The 17,657-nt window shown below is 45.0% G+C and overlaps 1 protein-coding gene across 1 annotated transcript; it reads right to left on the minus strand.

Moving 5' to 3' along the window:
- Positions 1-1,202: 1,202 nt before the first annotated feature.
- Positions 1,203-3,022, minus strand: LOC132464176 (transcriptional-regulating factor 1-like). The gene has a single exon (XM_060060403.1). The coding sequence runs from the start codon at positions 2,820-2,822 to the stop codon at positions 1,725-1,727; it is 1,098 nt and encodes a 365-aa protein (XP_059916386.1). The 5' UTR covers positions 2,823-3,022; the 3' UTR covers positions 1,203-1,724.
- Between the last annotated feature and the right edge of the window lie 14,635 nt (positions 3,023-17,657).

Raw genomic sequence — 17,657 nt, forward strand, 5'->3', positions numbered from 1 at the left:
CACACACACACACACACACACACACGCGCGCGCGCGCACACACACACACACACACACACACACACACACACACACACACACACACACACACACACACACACACACACACACACACACACACACACACACACACACACACACATACAAATACACACACACAGACACACGCAAGCATGGTATTCGCCGCTTACCCTTTGGCATTGGCTCGCTCATCCCGGCACGTTTACAATGCGTTTCCATTGGCCCCGGGGCGGCAGGATGCCAAGTGAATCTCAAGTCTTACAAGGAAGAGGACGGGCATTGTTTGAGCTGTGGCAGATACCAGCTTTTCTTCCTTAATCCCTGCTGGCTGGCCTGAAACTGCAGCCATGTAAACGAGAGCAGTCGCGAGCGCAAGGGGCCCTGACAAAAGATGACATTGGGATGTGCGTTTTAGGCAGTGCTGCTCAGGGGGATTCCATTATGTGGGCTGTCACACAGGGTTAGACGAAACAGTAAACACTTTCATGTGTGGATTACCGTTTACCCACCGGAGATAATAGATATTTGCCCGGGCTAATCCGTTTCTCCATTGAGTCCTTTTTCCACTTTAATAACTTCTTGCGAGCAAGCAAATTTTTAATAAGTGCAAGAATGCTGACGTCTATGAAGATGGAACAAAGGGCTATGCTTGACTCAGGAAAGCTGCTTATTGTAGTTTTCGATATAAATACGGTTAAGAATATGGGTTTTGATTTTTGTAGTTTTACCAACATATCTTTAGATCTAGGGATGATATGATGAACGATACATTTGCTTGTTTTTTGAGTGCTTTTGTTTATTATTATTATTGTAAAAGTAGATTCTGTGGAGGCATCCAACTCCACCTGACACAGAGTTTCGTTGTATATTAAACTCTTGAAGTTATTTCTTAGCACGAAGTACACAACATTTCTTCTCGGGCTGCTCACTACTAAATTACTGCTCGGATTAGGACCTCAGCCCTACATGAGGGTCGACCATGGACATAAAAAGAAAGGACCACGGACTGAAAAATGGCCGCCCATTCATTCCTATGGAAACTGCTCAGTGGCGCAGGCATGGGGTCGACTCTCCTCTGCTGCTCTTCGGCTTCCTCTTCCTCTTCCTGTTCCTCCAGTTACTTTCCAAAATAAAGGTCGCTTCACCTTTTCAGTGCTACATAATCAAAAGTGTCGGTGTGATACGGTGTTTCCTAAATAGTAACTTTATCTGTTATCGCTTTCAAAAACATAACATTTTACAAATACACAGGCCTAAGCACAAGGTAACTGCCAAACTCTCAAATCCTTCAAAGTAAACAGTGCATGAAACAATACAGACACACACACACACACACACACACACACACACACACACACACACACTTCACAAACGCAACATTCAATCTATCCCCTAAACACTCTCGACACTCTTAACATGACACCAACTCACCACAGTCAAGCCTACAAGGTTTATACATTAACAACGTACCTGAAAAGGGGGAGAAATTATTACTAGTGTGATACAGTGTTTTCTCAGGAAGTTACCGCGATTTTCCAAGGTACGTAGGGGAGGACAGAAGCAATATACCCAAATAATAATCACAGATAAACTGTTACCAATAATAATTACAGATCAACAATTACTTAATAATAATCACAGATAAACATTTACCCAATAATATAGCAAACAATGCAACTTGATAATTATCAAATCATCTGTCCTCATTTCTCAGGGGCCTTAGGGGCTTTTGTCCTGGGTTTAGGAACTGGGGAAGGTCCTCGCTTCACTTCCGTCGATGTGGGTCCAAGATCATCTTGGGCCTTGGCTACTGATGGTACAACCTCCTGGCTGTAGACTGTGGGCGAGGGACCATGACTGAGCATCGGACTGGGTCTTGGGGTTTCCCCTGAAGGATGCATAATCTCATAGTCTTGAATGCCGTTGTCTGTTTTGAATAACTTCGTGGCCGGGGCCATAAGGAGATCCTCTTGCTGTTCCGGCGTCTGCGCCTTCTTCTGTCGGGAACATGCGACTACGGTGATGATGAAGAGCAGCATAATCAGACCGACTCCTCCAGCCACGGCGGCCATTACTGTGCTGGCGTTAAAGCAGTAGACCTTCGGAGGCGGCGGAGGCGGCGGAGGCGGCGGTGGCGGAGGCGGCGGCGGCGGCGGCGGCGGCGGCGGAGGCGGCGGCGGCGGCGGCGGCGGCGGCTTGCACTTTAACTGGACAGCGTTACTCTGGGCTTTGCTGGCGCTGTTACTTACACTGCAGCTAAAACCTTTATCGCCCTTGAACTTTGCCAAAGACACGCTCAGCGTGGGCTTTGTTTCCCCTGTCAGGAGCTGACCTTCGTGGGTCCAGGCGTAGACCACGTACTTCGGGTTGCGAACGTCGCATTTCAGTGTGGCCGTGGCGCCGCTAGAACCGCACAGAAACGTCATCACAGGCGTCGACACTTTCTCAACCACGTACACGTGTCCGCTCCAGCCATTGACGCGCACCCTGGTCCTGTCGTACACGTCTGCCTTGTAGTCCCCAGCGCTGGAGTCGCTGAGGTTGAGCAGCTGGAGGGATCCAGCCGCGTCGACGTCCGTCGGCTTACCCTGGCGGACGACTCCGGAGAACCTATTGAAGATGGCTTTGTTGTTGTGTGTCCAGCGCAATGTATCCTGGTCGCTCAGCAGCTTTTGGCCTAGCGATAAGGTTAGGTTGCTGCCGAGCAGAGCGTAGACGCTAAGAGTCTCCTCGCTTAGCGCTGCAACGATGGAGGATGTGGTCAGGAGGAGCACAAAGAGTCGGTAATCATCGCACACCATGATGATTTATCCTAGGCAGGTAATCCCGTGTCTGATTCGCGCTGTCGATTCAGTCAAGGGACATTTCGACCGGGAGCATAAGTAGATCAACCAATGATGGAAATCTTCAAGACGGAACCCAAAACCAGGAACCGTGCTGTTGACAGGAAGGGGAAGTGGGTTGGCCAAGTGTCTTTTCTCAGTTCTCTGTGTGTGCCTGAGTAAATCTAGGTGATGTTTCAAAACAGCTTTGTACTAAGAAACAAACCACGTGGTTTACATCACTGACATTACTCAACAAACCACACTAAGCAGATTCACTCTGGTGTCATCCACGTCGCTTTCGTCTGAGTTTGTTTTTCCACTAGTTATCTGTATAAAAGTCACATTCACGTGTTACATGGCCACATGTTCATACATGAATGTATGTATGCTCTTTTGTTGATTTTTTATCTACACCGTTGTACCTCAAAAAGTCTATGCAATAATAACACATTTCAATAGCCTTGCTATTGAAATGTTAGGGTAAGGGTGTCAGACATTGACACCCTTTGGTTGAGACATTCGTTGAGTATGTAATATTTATTTGGCAATGACTCTAATAATAGCTTTTACATGGATTACTGGAACAAAAATGGCTGTGAAGAATTTATTGTCATTCAAATATGTCCCTGTTGGCATGTCTATAAACATTGTTGGTTATTGTTTTGACATTTTTGGCCTTCACAGAATGCTAATTAATTTCAAGCGGCCATCCTAAAAAAAAAGTGTCATGGTTGTATTTTGGAACATTATAAAAATATAGTGTAGGGAATTGGGAGAAACAAGGCAGAGTACGCTAGATTTTGAAAGTATCCAACAATCAGAGCATTTGATTTAGAGATTGCGCATTTGATTTATAGATTTATAGATTGCTCTCGGGATGTAAAGAGAATTTCAGAAATGACCATTGTAAATCACATTGTTTTGGAGTGCTGAGCTCTGAGCTGAGTGTATGTAGCTTCATGTATGTTCATTCATTTATTTAACCAAAGATTTATATTTTTTACTTGATGCAGACAAGTGTCTGCTGATTAAATGAAAATGAAAATAATTTCAATAAACCTTCTGCTAATCGGGGGAAGAAAGACATTTTGGCAGAAAGCCACGCAACAACTAGTACTTAACATTTAACAACCAATTACAAGGGGGCTCTCCAGCCAAGATGTATGCCAGCATATCTTCACTCCATGTAACACATAGTTTAAGCTAATAAACTGTTTGCTGAGGGTTTCAATTTTGTGGAATTTGAAGGTAATGAAACAGCATGCAACTTTGCTCGTTCAGTGTTCATTGATGGGCCCGTGATGCTTTCAAAGGTAGCAAAAAATCCCCAATGGGGAAAACGAAGAAAATAAAATGGGGTAAAGGTAAAGGAAGCAGTTGATGGTTTTACATGCAGTTAATCACATTAATCAGCATTAATTTGCCATAAAAATGAATTCCCGATCGCCTTTCTCATCCATCTCACCCCCGTGAACTCCCTGTAAACCCCCTGCGGGCCGACTCTGGCCTTCAATGGAAGTCATTGTGCCGCTCAGATTCAGAAATACCTATCATGCTATAATTCATAGCATCAACAGCTCCACAGAGGCAGGCTCAGCGAGACCAGAACGAGTTAGTTTCTGCGTGAGGCAACTGTATGTAATTTCACACAATTTAGCGGTGATGCACAATCTTTCCACGCTGTACCGCCGCCTTCAAAGGGTCCCTGAGCGAGGGGTGTAACACCTGTTCCTCCTGCTTTCACCATCATTACGTGGCTGGCTAACCTGAGGGGAAAGATTGAAGCTAGAATGTCAGCTATTCAGAAGTGGGCGTCTTTCACACCTGCACTCAATGGATTTCCAGTTACAATTGTTGTAAAAGATTATCTTGAGAATGTTTCCCCCCCCCCCCCTCCTCCGGACCACGTATCAGAACATGTACGCAAGTGTATGTAGTATATTCCCCCATGATTATGGTATATGCATGTGGTACGAGTTAGCATAAAAATGACAAAACCCTGTGTGTGTGTGTGTGTGTGTGTGTGTGTGTGTGTGTGTGTGTGTGTGTGTGTGTGCGTGCGCGTGAGCGTTTGGGTGCACATTCCTCAACAGTGCACACTTTTTGTTTCAGAGCTGAGCTGGGACCAGCAGGTTGAGAGGGAGACATAACCAAAATTGTGGCGACAGATGGTACAGTGTGTTTCCAAAAACCATCAAAAATCAGGCTCATTATCCCAGCCAATCCCAACCATTCAGATCACTATCTGCCCTCACAGCGCTTAGTGACAGCTAGATCATCATAATGCATTAGGGGAAAGGAGAAGTGAGGAATGTCACGACCCCTACATGTGACATTCAACAGTGTTGCATTGCTCGCAGACTCCCCTAGTGGTGGTCCAGTGAACAACAGGCCACCACCAGCATGCCAAACCTGCCGGCCTCACGAAAGGCTCGGTAGTAGAATGCCATTATATAATGAGCCATCTGGATCCCATTACTCACGCCTTTGTAGATGCCATGCCTCTCGAAAAACAAATGCTTTGTCCCTGATTAATTATTCGCCCATTAAGAAAAGGAAAGTCTTTATTTGGGGGAAAATGATTTTGGCGTGAGGCTGTGTGCTCGCATCGGTTGCGTGAAAGATGGTCGGGGAAGAACGGGGAATAATACATATCTTAGTCACTTAAGATGGGAAAACTTCTGCTTGGTTATTTTGAAGAGAATCAGTCGCTTGGTAACAGTAGGGCCCTATTCAGAGCCAGGGATCTTTATCGTATTTCAATAGAGCAGATGACATCTAAGTCAAAGTTGTGACGTCAAGGCAACTTTGACAGGAATAATATGCAATGATCAGTGTTTTTAATTGCCAAGAAGGTTAATCAATGTTAATCTGAGTGACAAACTGCTTTTTCATCTTCCAAAGTCTGACAAATCAACAATAAATATGCAAGGAGATATAAAAGCATAATATTTGAGGTATAATTTCTTCCTTGGTTTGGTTTAACAAACTGACATCTTCATTACAAAACCGCTTTCAAAAATGACCTCAAGTCCCCTTCTGGCCACTATGATCTCGTCCTCATAACAGGAAGCCCCTGACCTTCATTTAAAAACACAACCCCAATTTTTTGTGCCAGTCCCCCCCCTTAAACCCTCTCTGTCGCAGGCAATTTTAATTGGCTACACGATTAAACTGGACTGAGAAGGAGATGCAGCCCAGAAACAGGAACAGGCCCGGGGCTAATTGGCCCTGAAACCTGGATCCCTTAAGATGTCAGTGTGTCTGCGGGTCCCCCCTGTCTCGCTGATGTTTAATTCTGAGGCTCCCAGATGGAGCAGGAACAGCCCAGCTGTAGGGGCATCTAATCCCTGACGCACACTGCCAGCCAGGCCTGGCTCTGGGACTGGATTTGGTTGAAGGCCTTAGGGGGGGTGGGGGGGTGTACCAGTGCAATTACCCCCACACACACACACTAGCACACGCACATGCACACACACACACACACACACATGCACACACACACACACACACACACACACACACACACACTGTATTCTCTGAAGTTGATTGTGTATGTTATTTGGGGACAGTGATGTCACCCCCCAGCGAGAGCGTGAGGAAGCTTGCTAAGCCTCCAACAAGAAGCAGAGTCAACAGCCGCTCGGCCCACGGAACCCGTGGTTTCCGACCGCGACCAAACAGACTTCCTCTCTCTCTCTCTCTCTCTCTCTCTCTCTCTCTCTCTCTCTCTCTCTCTCTCTCTCTCTCTCTCTCTCTCTCTCTCTCTCTCTCTCTCTCTCTCTCTCTCTCTCTCTCTCTCTCTCTCTCTCTCTCTCTCTCTCTCTCTCTCACCCCCATTCACCAGCCACCCACACAACCCTCAAATTGATTTCCCATTGGTCTGGATGGGATGTTTACCCTAACCCTTGTTTTTAAAGGGCTTTCCTTTACCTCTATGAGTAGGGTGTCATCGTCCACCTCGTCTGTGATTGGTCAAGTCCACAGAGCCTCCCAGTGAGCAGTAGCAACGGGTTTGAGCGGAGGTTATAGAGTTAACATGCAGCACCAGTGGCATTTGATTTCACCCGCAGGTAAGCACGTTAAACGGATCTGCGATGCGACACCCAGCGTAATCCCACCAAAGGGCCTCTTCAGTAAATACACACACCGTAATCCAATTAGCCCCTTCATATGCATAATCCCGCCTCTAAACCACACACTGACCAATCCCATTCATTTTACAACTGTGTGTGCGTGTGTGTGAGAGTGTGCGCGTGTGTTGATTATTCGTGGGAGTGTAAATCCCATCTCTGCCTCCATTAAATCGTTCATGCTTTGGAGGAAGATGGTTGATTATGGTGGGACGGAGATTACGTTGGAGTCGCACGTTAAAAAAATCTAAACATGGATAGATTTCAATTGAATGTAGTTGCTCATATTCTTGAGAGCCACACGAAGGCTGGATATACTGTGAGCCACAAATACATCCACTATCTGATCTGCCATTCCTGTTGTAAATGCAGCCTTTTGAAACTGGACTGATTCCTGGGTTATTCGTGTCATTCAAGCCTGCAAGCAGAGCTGAATGCCGCAAGGAAGTTTGGAATCCGAACAACTACTATTTATCCTAGGGGAGAAAATCTGATAACAAACACACATATGTAATTCATCAAGGTGAATTTCAAAATAGGAGTAGCTTCCTGGTCATAATAAGGAAACCCATTTTGAGTTCATGTTTTCATGCATTCAGTAGGCCTACAGCTTGCAAAATGAGGCGATACTTGAGTGAAATAGAATGTTTAGGAATAATTGCATTATGCCTGAATTGCTGGATTCAATTTCTTCATGAAAGTGCATGCGTGCATGTGTGTGTATGTTTTTGTGTACGCCTCTGTGTGTGTGTGTGTGTGTGTGTGTGTGTGTGTGTGTGTGTCTGTGTGTGTGTGTGTGTGTGTGTGTGTGTGTCTGTGTGTGTGTGTGTCTCTGTGTTTGTGTGTGTGTTCCATTTTCCCTGTGTGTTTGGACTTGGGTAAGTACGAGCGTGTGTGTGCGCCTGTTTGTGTGTGTGTGTGTGTGTGTGTGTGTGTGTGTGTGTGCGTGTGTGCCATCGATAGGTTGCTTGCGGTAACAAGGCGCTTCTCCAATTGGCATCACTGCGGTCTCGCCGGCAGGGCTAGGGAAGTATATAATCTGCAGCATAATAAAGTATATAGTAAGAATGCAGAAGGCTGTGGTGTTTCAATGGTTGCTCACACCGCAGGGTTGGTGTGCATGTGTGTGTGTGTGTGTGTGTGTGTGTGTTGGTGTATGTGTGTGAGATACCGGGATTTTGGATGATTTAAATGAAACCCCTTACTTCCTCACTGCAAACACAAAAAACAGTTGTGAGAGCCTCTTCACATGTATGATTCACGTTTCATGCGGACGTCCAGCCCTCATGCATGGTCTCTTCTTCACGTTTCCCAGAGTCCTCCTGGGCAATAAGGAGCAATCTGAGCAGCTCTGACGACGACGACGACGACAACTCCATATAAGTCAATGTCACTCCCACGACTCCCCCCCACAAAATGGTTTGGCGGGACACAAGCCAGAGCTCTTCCTCCTGACAGGGTTCAGTGGATCGGGGGTTTATGTTTCCTCTTGCGTTTCACGGGACTCTAAATAGTCTGGAGTCGCTGGTGGTGTTGGGGGTGGCGGTTGGGGGGGGGGTGACGGTTGGGGGGGGGGTTGGCGGTTGGGGGGGGGGTTGGCGGATGGGGGGGGGGTTGGCGGATGGGGGATGAGGAGGAGGAGGGGAGGGGTTTGTTGCCGGGCTTCAAACACAATTTGGGGCCCGGGCTTATCCGAGCTGACTGCTCTGGTGCCGGCGGCGGCGAGGACGGCGCTTATATCACGTTTTCTGGGGCCGGGTCCAGCTGTTTCAGCTCACAGGTTGCGACCCGCTATCTGCTGATGCCGAAGGCGTGGGGGAAACGGGATGGAGGGGGGGGGGGGGGGGGGGGCTTTGATGTGCACGGAGAAGGGGTGGGCGTGTGTGTGTGTGTGTGTGTGTGGGGGGGACCCCAGAAATGATCCTCCATTAGCCAGCCGGAGCTGAGGTTAAGTAGATTGCGTGGAAGGGGTGGAGCGGGTCTTCTGCTCACGTGGGGCTGACGGAGGGTTCTCCGTGTTGGGGGCGGTCCCCTGGGTGAGGGGCTGATCAAAGACTCGTCCGAATCATGCTCATCGGCCTACACCGGGACGTTTCTTCCTTTAATGAGAGGCCGAGGCAGGTTGATCAGATGACATGGGCTGATTTCCTGTGTGTGTGCATGTCGTTCCTTCCCCGGACTTCCAACAATGATATAGCCATCTAAAGGGAGTTCTGTCCAGCCCATGGATCTACTAACGGTTATTGTGCTGCGTTGTTTCTTCAGATTTCTGGCCAGTCAGTGCTTGTGTGACTGCCAGGGACAAATGAGAGAAAACAGTCGTTTTAACAAGACCCCAACAATGATTATGTCATTGCTGCAATCCTCAAGATGTTTGTCCTGTGGTCTCTTTGTTTTTATTAGTCAAGAACACCTAATCCTATACAGATGATTGAACGTATTTCTCCATATTTACTCTGCCAACATTACAACAAAGGATTTGATGTCAATGTAAGGAAAGACTTGTCCATAGTTTATTATGTTTTAGGAGATTTCTTAATTCCTACAACTTTACAGAAGAAGGGGTTAAATTCTAGAGTTTGGGTCAGAAAATAATTATGATTGAATTACATCCTCAATCTAATTTTTATTCAACATTTGACACAAATTACTAAGAGCTAATTAGTCTTCCCTTAACTTCAAAACCTTTTAATGTCAACATCCTAAGTATAATTAAACCAGCAACGCCAGCGGCCTGAAAAACTTCAAAGTTTTGGTGATGATGTTTGGATGGACGGTCGGTAGCAGTGCTTGATTTAGCCGTTAAGTGTGTGATTAAGTACTCGGTGGAACGGGGCGAACATACGGTACGTGACAGGTCGGTCCAAACAGACACGCTGCACGGACATGAATCACCGCACAGCTGGAGGTAAGATATAAGGGGGAGTGCGGGGAGGGGGTGGTGGCTTAAGAGCAGTAATGAATGGGTGTTTTTTATCTCACTGCCAACCGACACGAGCACAACTGTCGGTGCCATTTAGTCGAGGTCAGCTGGTAGGCTACCCGAAATGCGAGCGCTACCGCACTCACCCAATAATATTTAAGATTTCCTTTGGATAGTGTAAATAGTTTAGAATACCTAGTCTCGCTCTGGATACATAACACCGTTCTCTCTAAACTCCATAGACCAGGTCCTGTTACTTTGTGTTTGTGTAATTAAAAGCCAGTTTGATTTAGTTAGGTAAAGGTTTAAAGTGTGGCACTAAGTTGTAAGCTTTGAGATTGTATACAGTTTGTAGGTTGTGTGTGCTGGATCAGGATGACTCCTGCCCAGTTCTCGGCAGTTTTAAACTGAAGGCACACGTGTAGGGACTGACACAATAAGTACTCTTGGATGTCCAAAAATAGACTTAAGAAAGATGAAATTATCGTTATTGTTTCTTTCTTGCTATAAATATGAGGCAAAATGTGCGCTCTGTCTGCATAGTTTTCTGCAGAAACGTGAGAGTATATTTCCGTAGTCAATACATGACTGTTTTATCACCAGATTACTGTTAGCTTGTGTTACTCTGACAGGCTGATATGTAAACCCCCGCTGCGCTTGCCAAGCACACCTATAAACACAGAGATATTAAGCCCCCTCTACTGCCTCATTTCTGTGTCCTGGTCTGTGAGTCTGGCTTTTGGGTCCGAGTGCTGACGAAACCAACACCATAGCCTACAGTTGAACACTGACAACATTGTTGTCGACTTTCTCCTCTTCCTCCGTTCTTCTTTTTCCTCTCTACTTCCTGTTTTCAAGGATTAGTTGACATGACGATGGGACAATGCCCGGTTGCCCTGGTTCCTCAGCAAGACTCAACGTCTTTAATGTTGGTAGAGATCAAGACATCAGCAGATTGGGAAGTCAGTGTCATAAGGATTTGTCGTAACTTAGATGTTAGAATCTGATAGATAGAACAATAAATAGACTAACTAATGCCAGTAATAATACTACGTTTCTGAACTGAGGAAGTTGCACATTCTAGTGTATAACACATGGGTTATACACTAGAAAGAAAGGTGGAATGTTCTGGATGAAAGAAGGAGATATATATTTTTGTCATTTGGTCCTGGAATGTTCTGGATGAAAGAAGAAGATATATATTTTTGTCATTTGGTCCTTAAAGCTAGAACAAATAAAGGAATCTGATATCTGTGGCCTGTAATAACACTGTCAAATCATTTCATTCGACCCAAACTAAATGAAAGAACGGCCTATCTGTCGGGCTACCTACTGATCTGCCTTCGCAAACACTGCCCGTCCAGTTAGGGTTAGGGTTAGGGTTAGGGTTAACAAGTCTTCAACAAGGCTAGGCAGACCAACTGCTAAACCTAGAAAGCTAGTTACTTGTTTTAGGGGCGTGGCTTTGGAGGGGGGCGTGGCTTTGGAGGGAGGCCTGACGGGAGGGCTGGGATTGCTTTGCCTGAATACATTTACATTAAATTTAGGGCATTTGGCAGACCCTTTTATCCAAAGCTTCTTACCACCATTCATAACCACATTCACACACCAACGGCGGAGTCAACCATGCAAAGTGACAGCCAGCTTGTCCGGATACATTCAAAATCCTGGGGGACCTCTGCAGGTCATTAGTATGTATAGGCCTATGTATATGTATCTATATAGATGTATATGTTGTTTCACCTTCTTCTGACAAATATACTTATTGTAAGTTGCTTTGGATAAAAGTGTCTGCTTAATGCCCTAAAGGTAAATGTAAATGTAGCAGTAACCTGTTTCTCCTGTCCCTGCGGAGGCGACAGCGTATCTCGTCCGACCGCTGAGTAGGTTAAATGAGGTTGAATGCAGAGCTTTGGTGCAGAGGCTTCCTGCGAAAGACAGGTTGGCCAGTAAGTAAGGATCACCCCCTGCCTGTGCCACTTGCGGCTGGGTTCAACAGCTCACAGCAACACACGGGCATGGTCACTGTGTCATGGTCAATGGTATTCTCCCAGGACAAAGGGACCGGGGTGGTGGCTGGGGAGATTAGTGCAGGATGTGGGCCAGGCTGTCTGGTCCAGGTAATCCTCTTGCCCATTGGCTGAAATTGAGGTTTCAGTCCAACCAGACATTCCACAAATACTGGACCTTCCGTGCTTAGGCAAAGGATCAAAAGAACTGGTAACACTTTACAATATGGGTTCATTATTTAATATTAATTAACATTAGTAAGTGCAGTAATAAGCCTTAAAAAAACGGTTAATTAACATTTAACTTATGTCTAGTAATCATAAATGGTGTTCATGTTAACTAAAATAAGGTATCAATTTATACATTATTTAATAGGATTAGGCTTAGGTAACCCTAACCCTTATCAAATAACAGCTAATGCTATATAATAATACATATTACCGCATTAACTTATGTTAATGAAGGGTTAATAAAGGCACCCTTATTGTAAAGTGTCAGCAAAAAAATAAGGAAGGAAAGTGGAAACTTGTCCAAATCCATTTAGAGAATAGGATGATGGCTCGGACTCACAGTAAAACAGACAGATAGATAGATGATATACATAGATGTAAATTGGCAGAAAGACAGACGGACGGATGGACAGACAGACAGACAGAGAGAATGACAGACAGAAAGACAGACATAGAAAGATGTACTGCCAATGTAAGTTTTACTTGAGTTCACCCGACATCCAATGTCAATGTTTGTAGCGACACGACACAAAAGTTATGAAACCAGGCAAGCTTTGAAAGTAAAACTAAAGTTTCTCCCGGCTGGAAACATTGTCGCTGGTAATTCCGACATGACAAGAGGCCTACATTTAATAATGAAACTCTTTGATCCATCTCCCCTGCTTGTCATCATCTGAAAGCCCTAAAGAACCACCATACCCTCCCACACAATACACACAAACACACACTCACGAACACACACACGCACACACACACACACACACACACACACACACACACACACACACACACACACACACACACACACACACACACACACACACACATACACTCCCCTTGCAGATGAATGACTTCCTGAAACAGCAATAACACTCTCTTTGAGAGATTAATAGAAACAATGTTACCACTAACGGCCCCTTTGATGAAGACATAAACACTTGGTGAGAAGGAATTTAAACTTGAACCACAACAAAAGAACCCTAGAGAGAAGAGACAAAACAGGGTGTGTTTGTATGTGTGCGAGTTTCTGTCTGTGTGGGTCTGTGTGTGTGTGTGTGTGTGTGTGCGTGCGTGTGCGTGTGCGTGTGTGTGTGTGTGTGTGTGTGTGTATGTGTGTGTGTGTGTGTGTGTGTGTGTGTGTGTGTGTGTGTGTGTGTGTGTGTGAGAAAGCCTATTACAGCGATAGGGTGTGGACATTTTCTAAATAATATGACACTGAAACATCGAGACAAGATAGACGTTTCTTTTACCTTTTTCAGAAATGTAGATTAGGAAAAAAGTAGTTAAATAACAGATCTCTATTCCCCTTCCTCTTCCTGCTGTTGACATTAGCAGTAAGCCCTGAGGAGCCCGGAGTATCAGAAGAACTAATACTACAACTCCAGGCACTTTCTGATCACCAACGGATTATCTGGAGAGGAACTAGACACCGTAAGGTATTGAGTAGAGCGATATTTTCACACGACGCTGCAGATGCAACAGAGGATATAAGCAGATGGTTCTCCTTTGCATTTATAGTGAAATCCAATAAATTAGAAGGAAACGTCAAATCCCTCTATAATCTGGCATAATAATGGAATCGGACCGGCAATGTGTGGCAATATAGCCTTTGCCTGGGTCAGCCATGGTCCCCTTTTAGTAAAGTTTACTGGCCGCAGGTAATGTAAAGTTCAGGGATTATCGAGCCATGGCAGACGCATTAAACATTCTGGGTCTGCTGTTTGGGTAAACATGAGGAGAGCCTTGAAAAAATACCTCCATGGTTCTCAAAACCCCAGCGCGAATGAGAGAAAATTGGGCTTTGAGAGAAAAGAGAAAGAGAGAGGCTGAGGAAGATACAGAGAGAGAAGGAGAGAGAGAGAGAGAGAGAGAGAGAGAGAGAGAGAGAGAGAGAGAGAGAGAGAGAGAGAGAGAGAGAGAGAGAGAGAGAGAGAGAGAGAGAGAGAGAGAGAGAGAGAGAGAGAGATAGCTCATACAGAGGACAATATGTGAACAATGGAACATGAAAAAACTGTATATAAATATGCTTTGTACGTTTGTGTCTGTTTGTTTTGAATAAATTCCCAATTTCTCAAGACAAATTTAAAAAAGCTGAAATAAGTGAAACTTTTACAGGGGTTGCGGGAATGGGAGATCCGTAGAGGAAGTCAAGCGTCACCCAGAGTCCTTCTCAAGATCAGCTGTTGACCACATGCTGTCTCCACCACGACCTGCCTCGGATGGTCATGGGGTGTTTCATTGTGAAAGATGGTACATGTGATGGAACGCTTGCTCACTGTAAGCATTGTCATTTGAACAAATGACGACATATCCTGTAGTAAACCCTCACCAAGGTAGCGGACTGAAATGGACAGAATCCCATTTGTAGTGAATCATGTACATGTGAAAGCTGTGACTTCAAGCTTTGAAGCTATGAAGATGGTTATTCATGGTTATTCTTGTATATCGAAGTTATCACTCTGTTAAAAAATACATTCTCTCATCTCCCATCGCTGTATGACAGCTCTTCAGGGTTATTTAGCTTTGCGCGGTTTGATTTTCTGCCAGAACTAGACAGTTCCCTTTGTTTGCTGTTGATTTTTATCAAAAAACTGTCTGTGGCTTCTGTGGGGAGTCTTGAGGGGAGCAAAACATGCAGTTCTCTTTGCATATTCCCTGTCAATCATCGCACAGCCTTTGACAGTTTCCCCAAAACATTGTAGATTTGTTTGTGTTGGTACACGCAATGGATTGGTAGGTATCAATGGTGCCCGGGCAGCTGAAAGCAATATTTATCAAGCGGGAGGGTGGACAGAGTCCCAAAAGACAACAATTATCTGGTACATTACTCAACCAGGGAGTAGAGACAGCATTAATTATGCCAAGGGTATTTAGTTAGTTTGTTTGCATGTGAGAATACAGCGGCCATGATGATTTAATTCAAGCTACATTTGGCCGATTAGCAAACAAATCTGGAACACAAAACAGCTGTTTGAGATTGATTTAGATCTAGTCCTGCGTAACCACCTTTAGGATCTTATAACAAAGTACTCTTAGGAGGGTTGTATAACAGTCACCCTGATAAGGGTAAGGCATCTCCTAAACTCTACCCCCGCACCGCGCTAGGAGCAGTTTGGTTCTGGCCAGAGCCTTTGGAAGCTAGCTAGTGTAACACTGACCTCCCCTGACCTCGCAGCACGCTAATAAAAGCCAAATGTTATCAAGCCAACAACAGAAGCTTGGCCCCTGCCTCATCCCCTCCACTGCCCTGTTTACAGGTAGGCCTACGTTGACCCCGTGCTGCCCCCTTCCCCGGACATTTGGCGAGTAACCCGAGCTTCACTCGACCTACCAGGGGGGTTAAGAGGGCACCGACGCCGGTCCGGTCGCAGGTCACCCTGCTGATTTCGTGGTCTAATTTAGAGCGTCACGTGTGGATTACGGCAGCGACGGTCAGAGAGTATAAACCTAAGGAGAATGCCGGGATGCGTGACTTGTTTTTTGACATGACGGGGCTTCCACAAGTCACCAATCACCTGTGACCCATGGTCTGGTGGCGTGTAACCGTAGCTCTGCAGTGAAACAATATCGTCCGAGGGGCTTTCCCTACGAAACCAAAGTGGAATAAGTGCAGGCAAGCTTGACACTTTTAATTTAAGGACTCCACGTAGACACACATTTGTGTTCATGATTCAAGAATTATTTCGGAATATGACACCATGACTCAGTATTATTGAATAAAGACGTTAATGGGAACATATTAAAGTATGTAAGAAAAGACAGCTGCACCAGAATACTCAAATCTGTGAAGGATTTATACAGCCTTAAAAACATTCACTTTGCAATAAAACATCTATTGTTGACATTGGGTACAAAGCACCCAATGTCCTATTTTACCATTTTCTGTTGTATTTCACTTTGCCGCGGCGAAACTCAATCTCTGAAGACATTGCTGCAGTAGTTACAATGGGGTTTAATAGGAGAGTCTATCCATGTCGAATCACTGGAGCATCAACCATAAGTATCAGATATTCACTAAATACCCATATGAAATCCCCTCAGATTCTCAGAATCGGCGTTCCTCATCATTTAGTAAGAGGACCCATGCGTTCTTTGCCAGGCAAGAACGGGCTCGGGGCTTGGCCATGATCTCCGTTACGCTGCTGAGGCGTGTCCTCGTTCAGAGAAGAACTGGCGCGGTAGTGCACCTTTAACGATTTTTAAGATTTGATCTGTTCTGGCCTATCCCAGATATGGCCGCTGGATCTAGGTCTTCACACACGGCCCTGGACTGTTCAGGCAGCGATACAGTGGCTATCCCTTTTTTCTCTGAGCATAAACTTGCTAGCCTAAGAGATAGCTGTGTGCCGAGATGTTCACCAAAAGCCTAGGCTCCAAATCTAAATAGCCAAAACCAGCACACACCATGTTATTTATCATCATCCAGTTGGCAATAATTATGCTTAGATAGGGAGGGAACAATGCTTTGAGGAAGAGATAGCCATGGCTAAACATGTGTCTATATTTGATTAATTTATAAATGAACCGTTTAGAAACGTTGCCTCTGGATGTTAACAGGAGGTAGTGGATGTTCTTCTGGGAAACGTAGGAAAATAGCAGATTGTGGGAAGCCAGTGACAAATTGCAAATAACGATAAAGTATGGATCAGAAAAATAGGAAAATAGAGGAAATTCTACATCACGCTGTATTTCTAAGAAACTTCAAATATGAATGGATTTCGATTTCTTTCTGGTTGATTTAAAGATAAAATGCAAATTGTACAGAAATGAAGGGAGGCAATCGTGGGTATATTTATTCTGCAGAAAAGCCACACATCTCAGGAATCTTTAAGTGCTGGAACATTCCATGAAATCAAGCTTCAAGTGTGTGCACAAAGAGCAGAAGTCAAATAAATGTACAGTTAAACAGTTGTTTCAAACTGCCTTTAGGTTAAATAAAGTAAATATTGTAAATTGCTCATCTAGGTCAATATGGGAAGAACAAATCTATGTACTTTAAAAATCATTATGTTTCCCATTCATCCATGGCTCTTATAACCTTTGAGTTCATGTCCCCTTAAACTTTATGGTTTACTGTTCATGCTCATATTTGCAATAAAGGTGATCTATGCCAAGAACAGCCTACGGATGAAATATTTCCATGTATATTCAAGGATATTAATTCAATAAATCAGTGTGATTATGAGAATCAAAAGGGAAACTTCTTGGCAGGATGTCTGACGACACCACACTAAGACGTCGTAATAATGTCATTTTTCAGCCACAATTCAACCCTCGGCTGGTTTTAAGGCTAGCTGAACAGGCCTTGGGGATAAGAGCAAAGAAATAACCAAGCAAAATAACCAGGGCATTGGAATGGACCCCGCAATCCCTTTGAGATACAATCATCACAGTCTTGGCAGATCTCAGCCCATCTGCGTTGGTCTGCCCAGCTCTCCGACGGGGGTCAGACACTTCAACTTAAATTCCTCCCCTGGGAAACGGACGGTTGAGAAACCTGCCTCAACTCAGTTCC

This window comes from Gadus macrocephalus, chromosome 9, assembly GCF_031168955.1.
Source record: "Gadus macrocephalus chromosome 9, ASM3116895v1".
Taxonomy (NCBI): Eukaryota; Metazoa; Chordata; class Actinopteri; order Gadiformes; family Gadidae; genus Gadus; species Gadus macrocephalus.

Excerpts from the sequence above, each read along its gene's own strand:
- LOC132464176 (XM_060060403.1), bottom strand. The coding sequence starts at position 2,822 with ATGGTGTGCGATGATTACCGACTCTTTGTGCTCCTCCTGACCACATCC.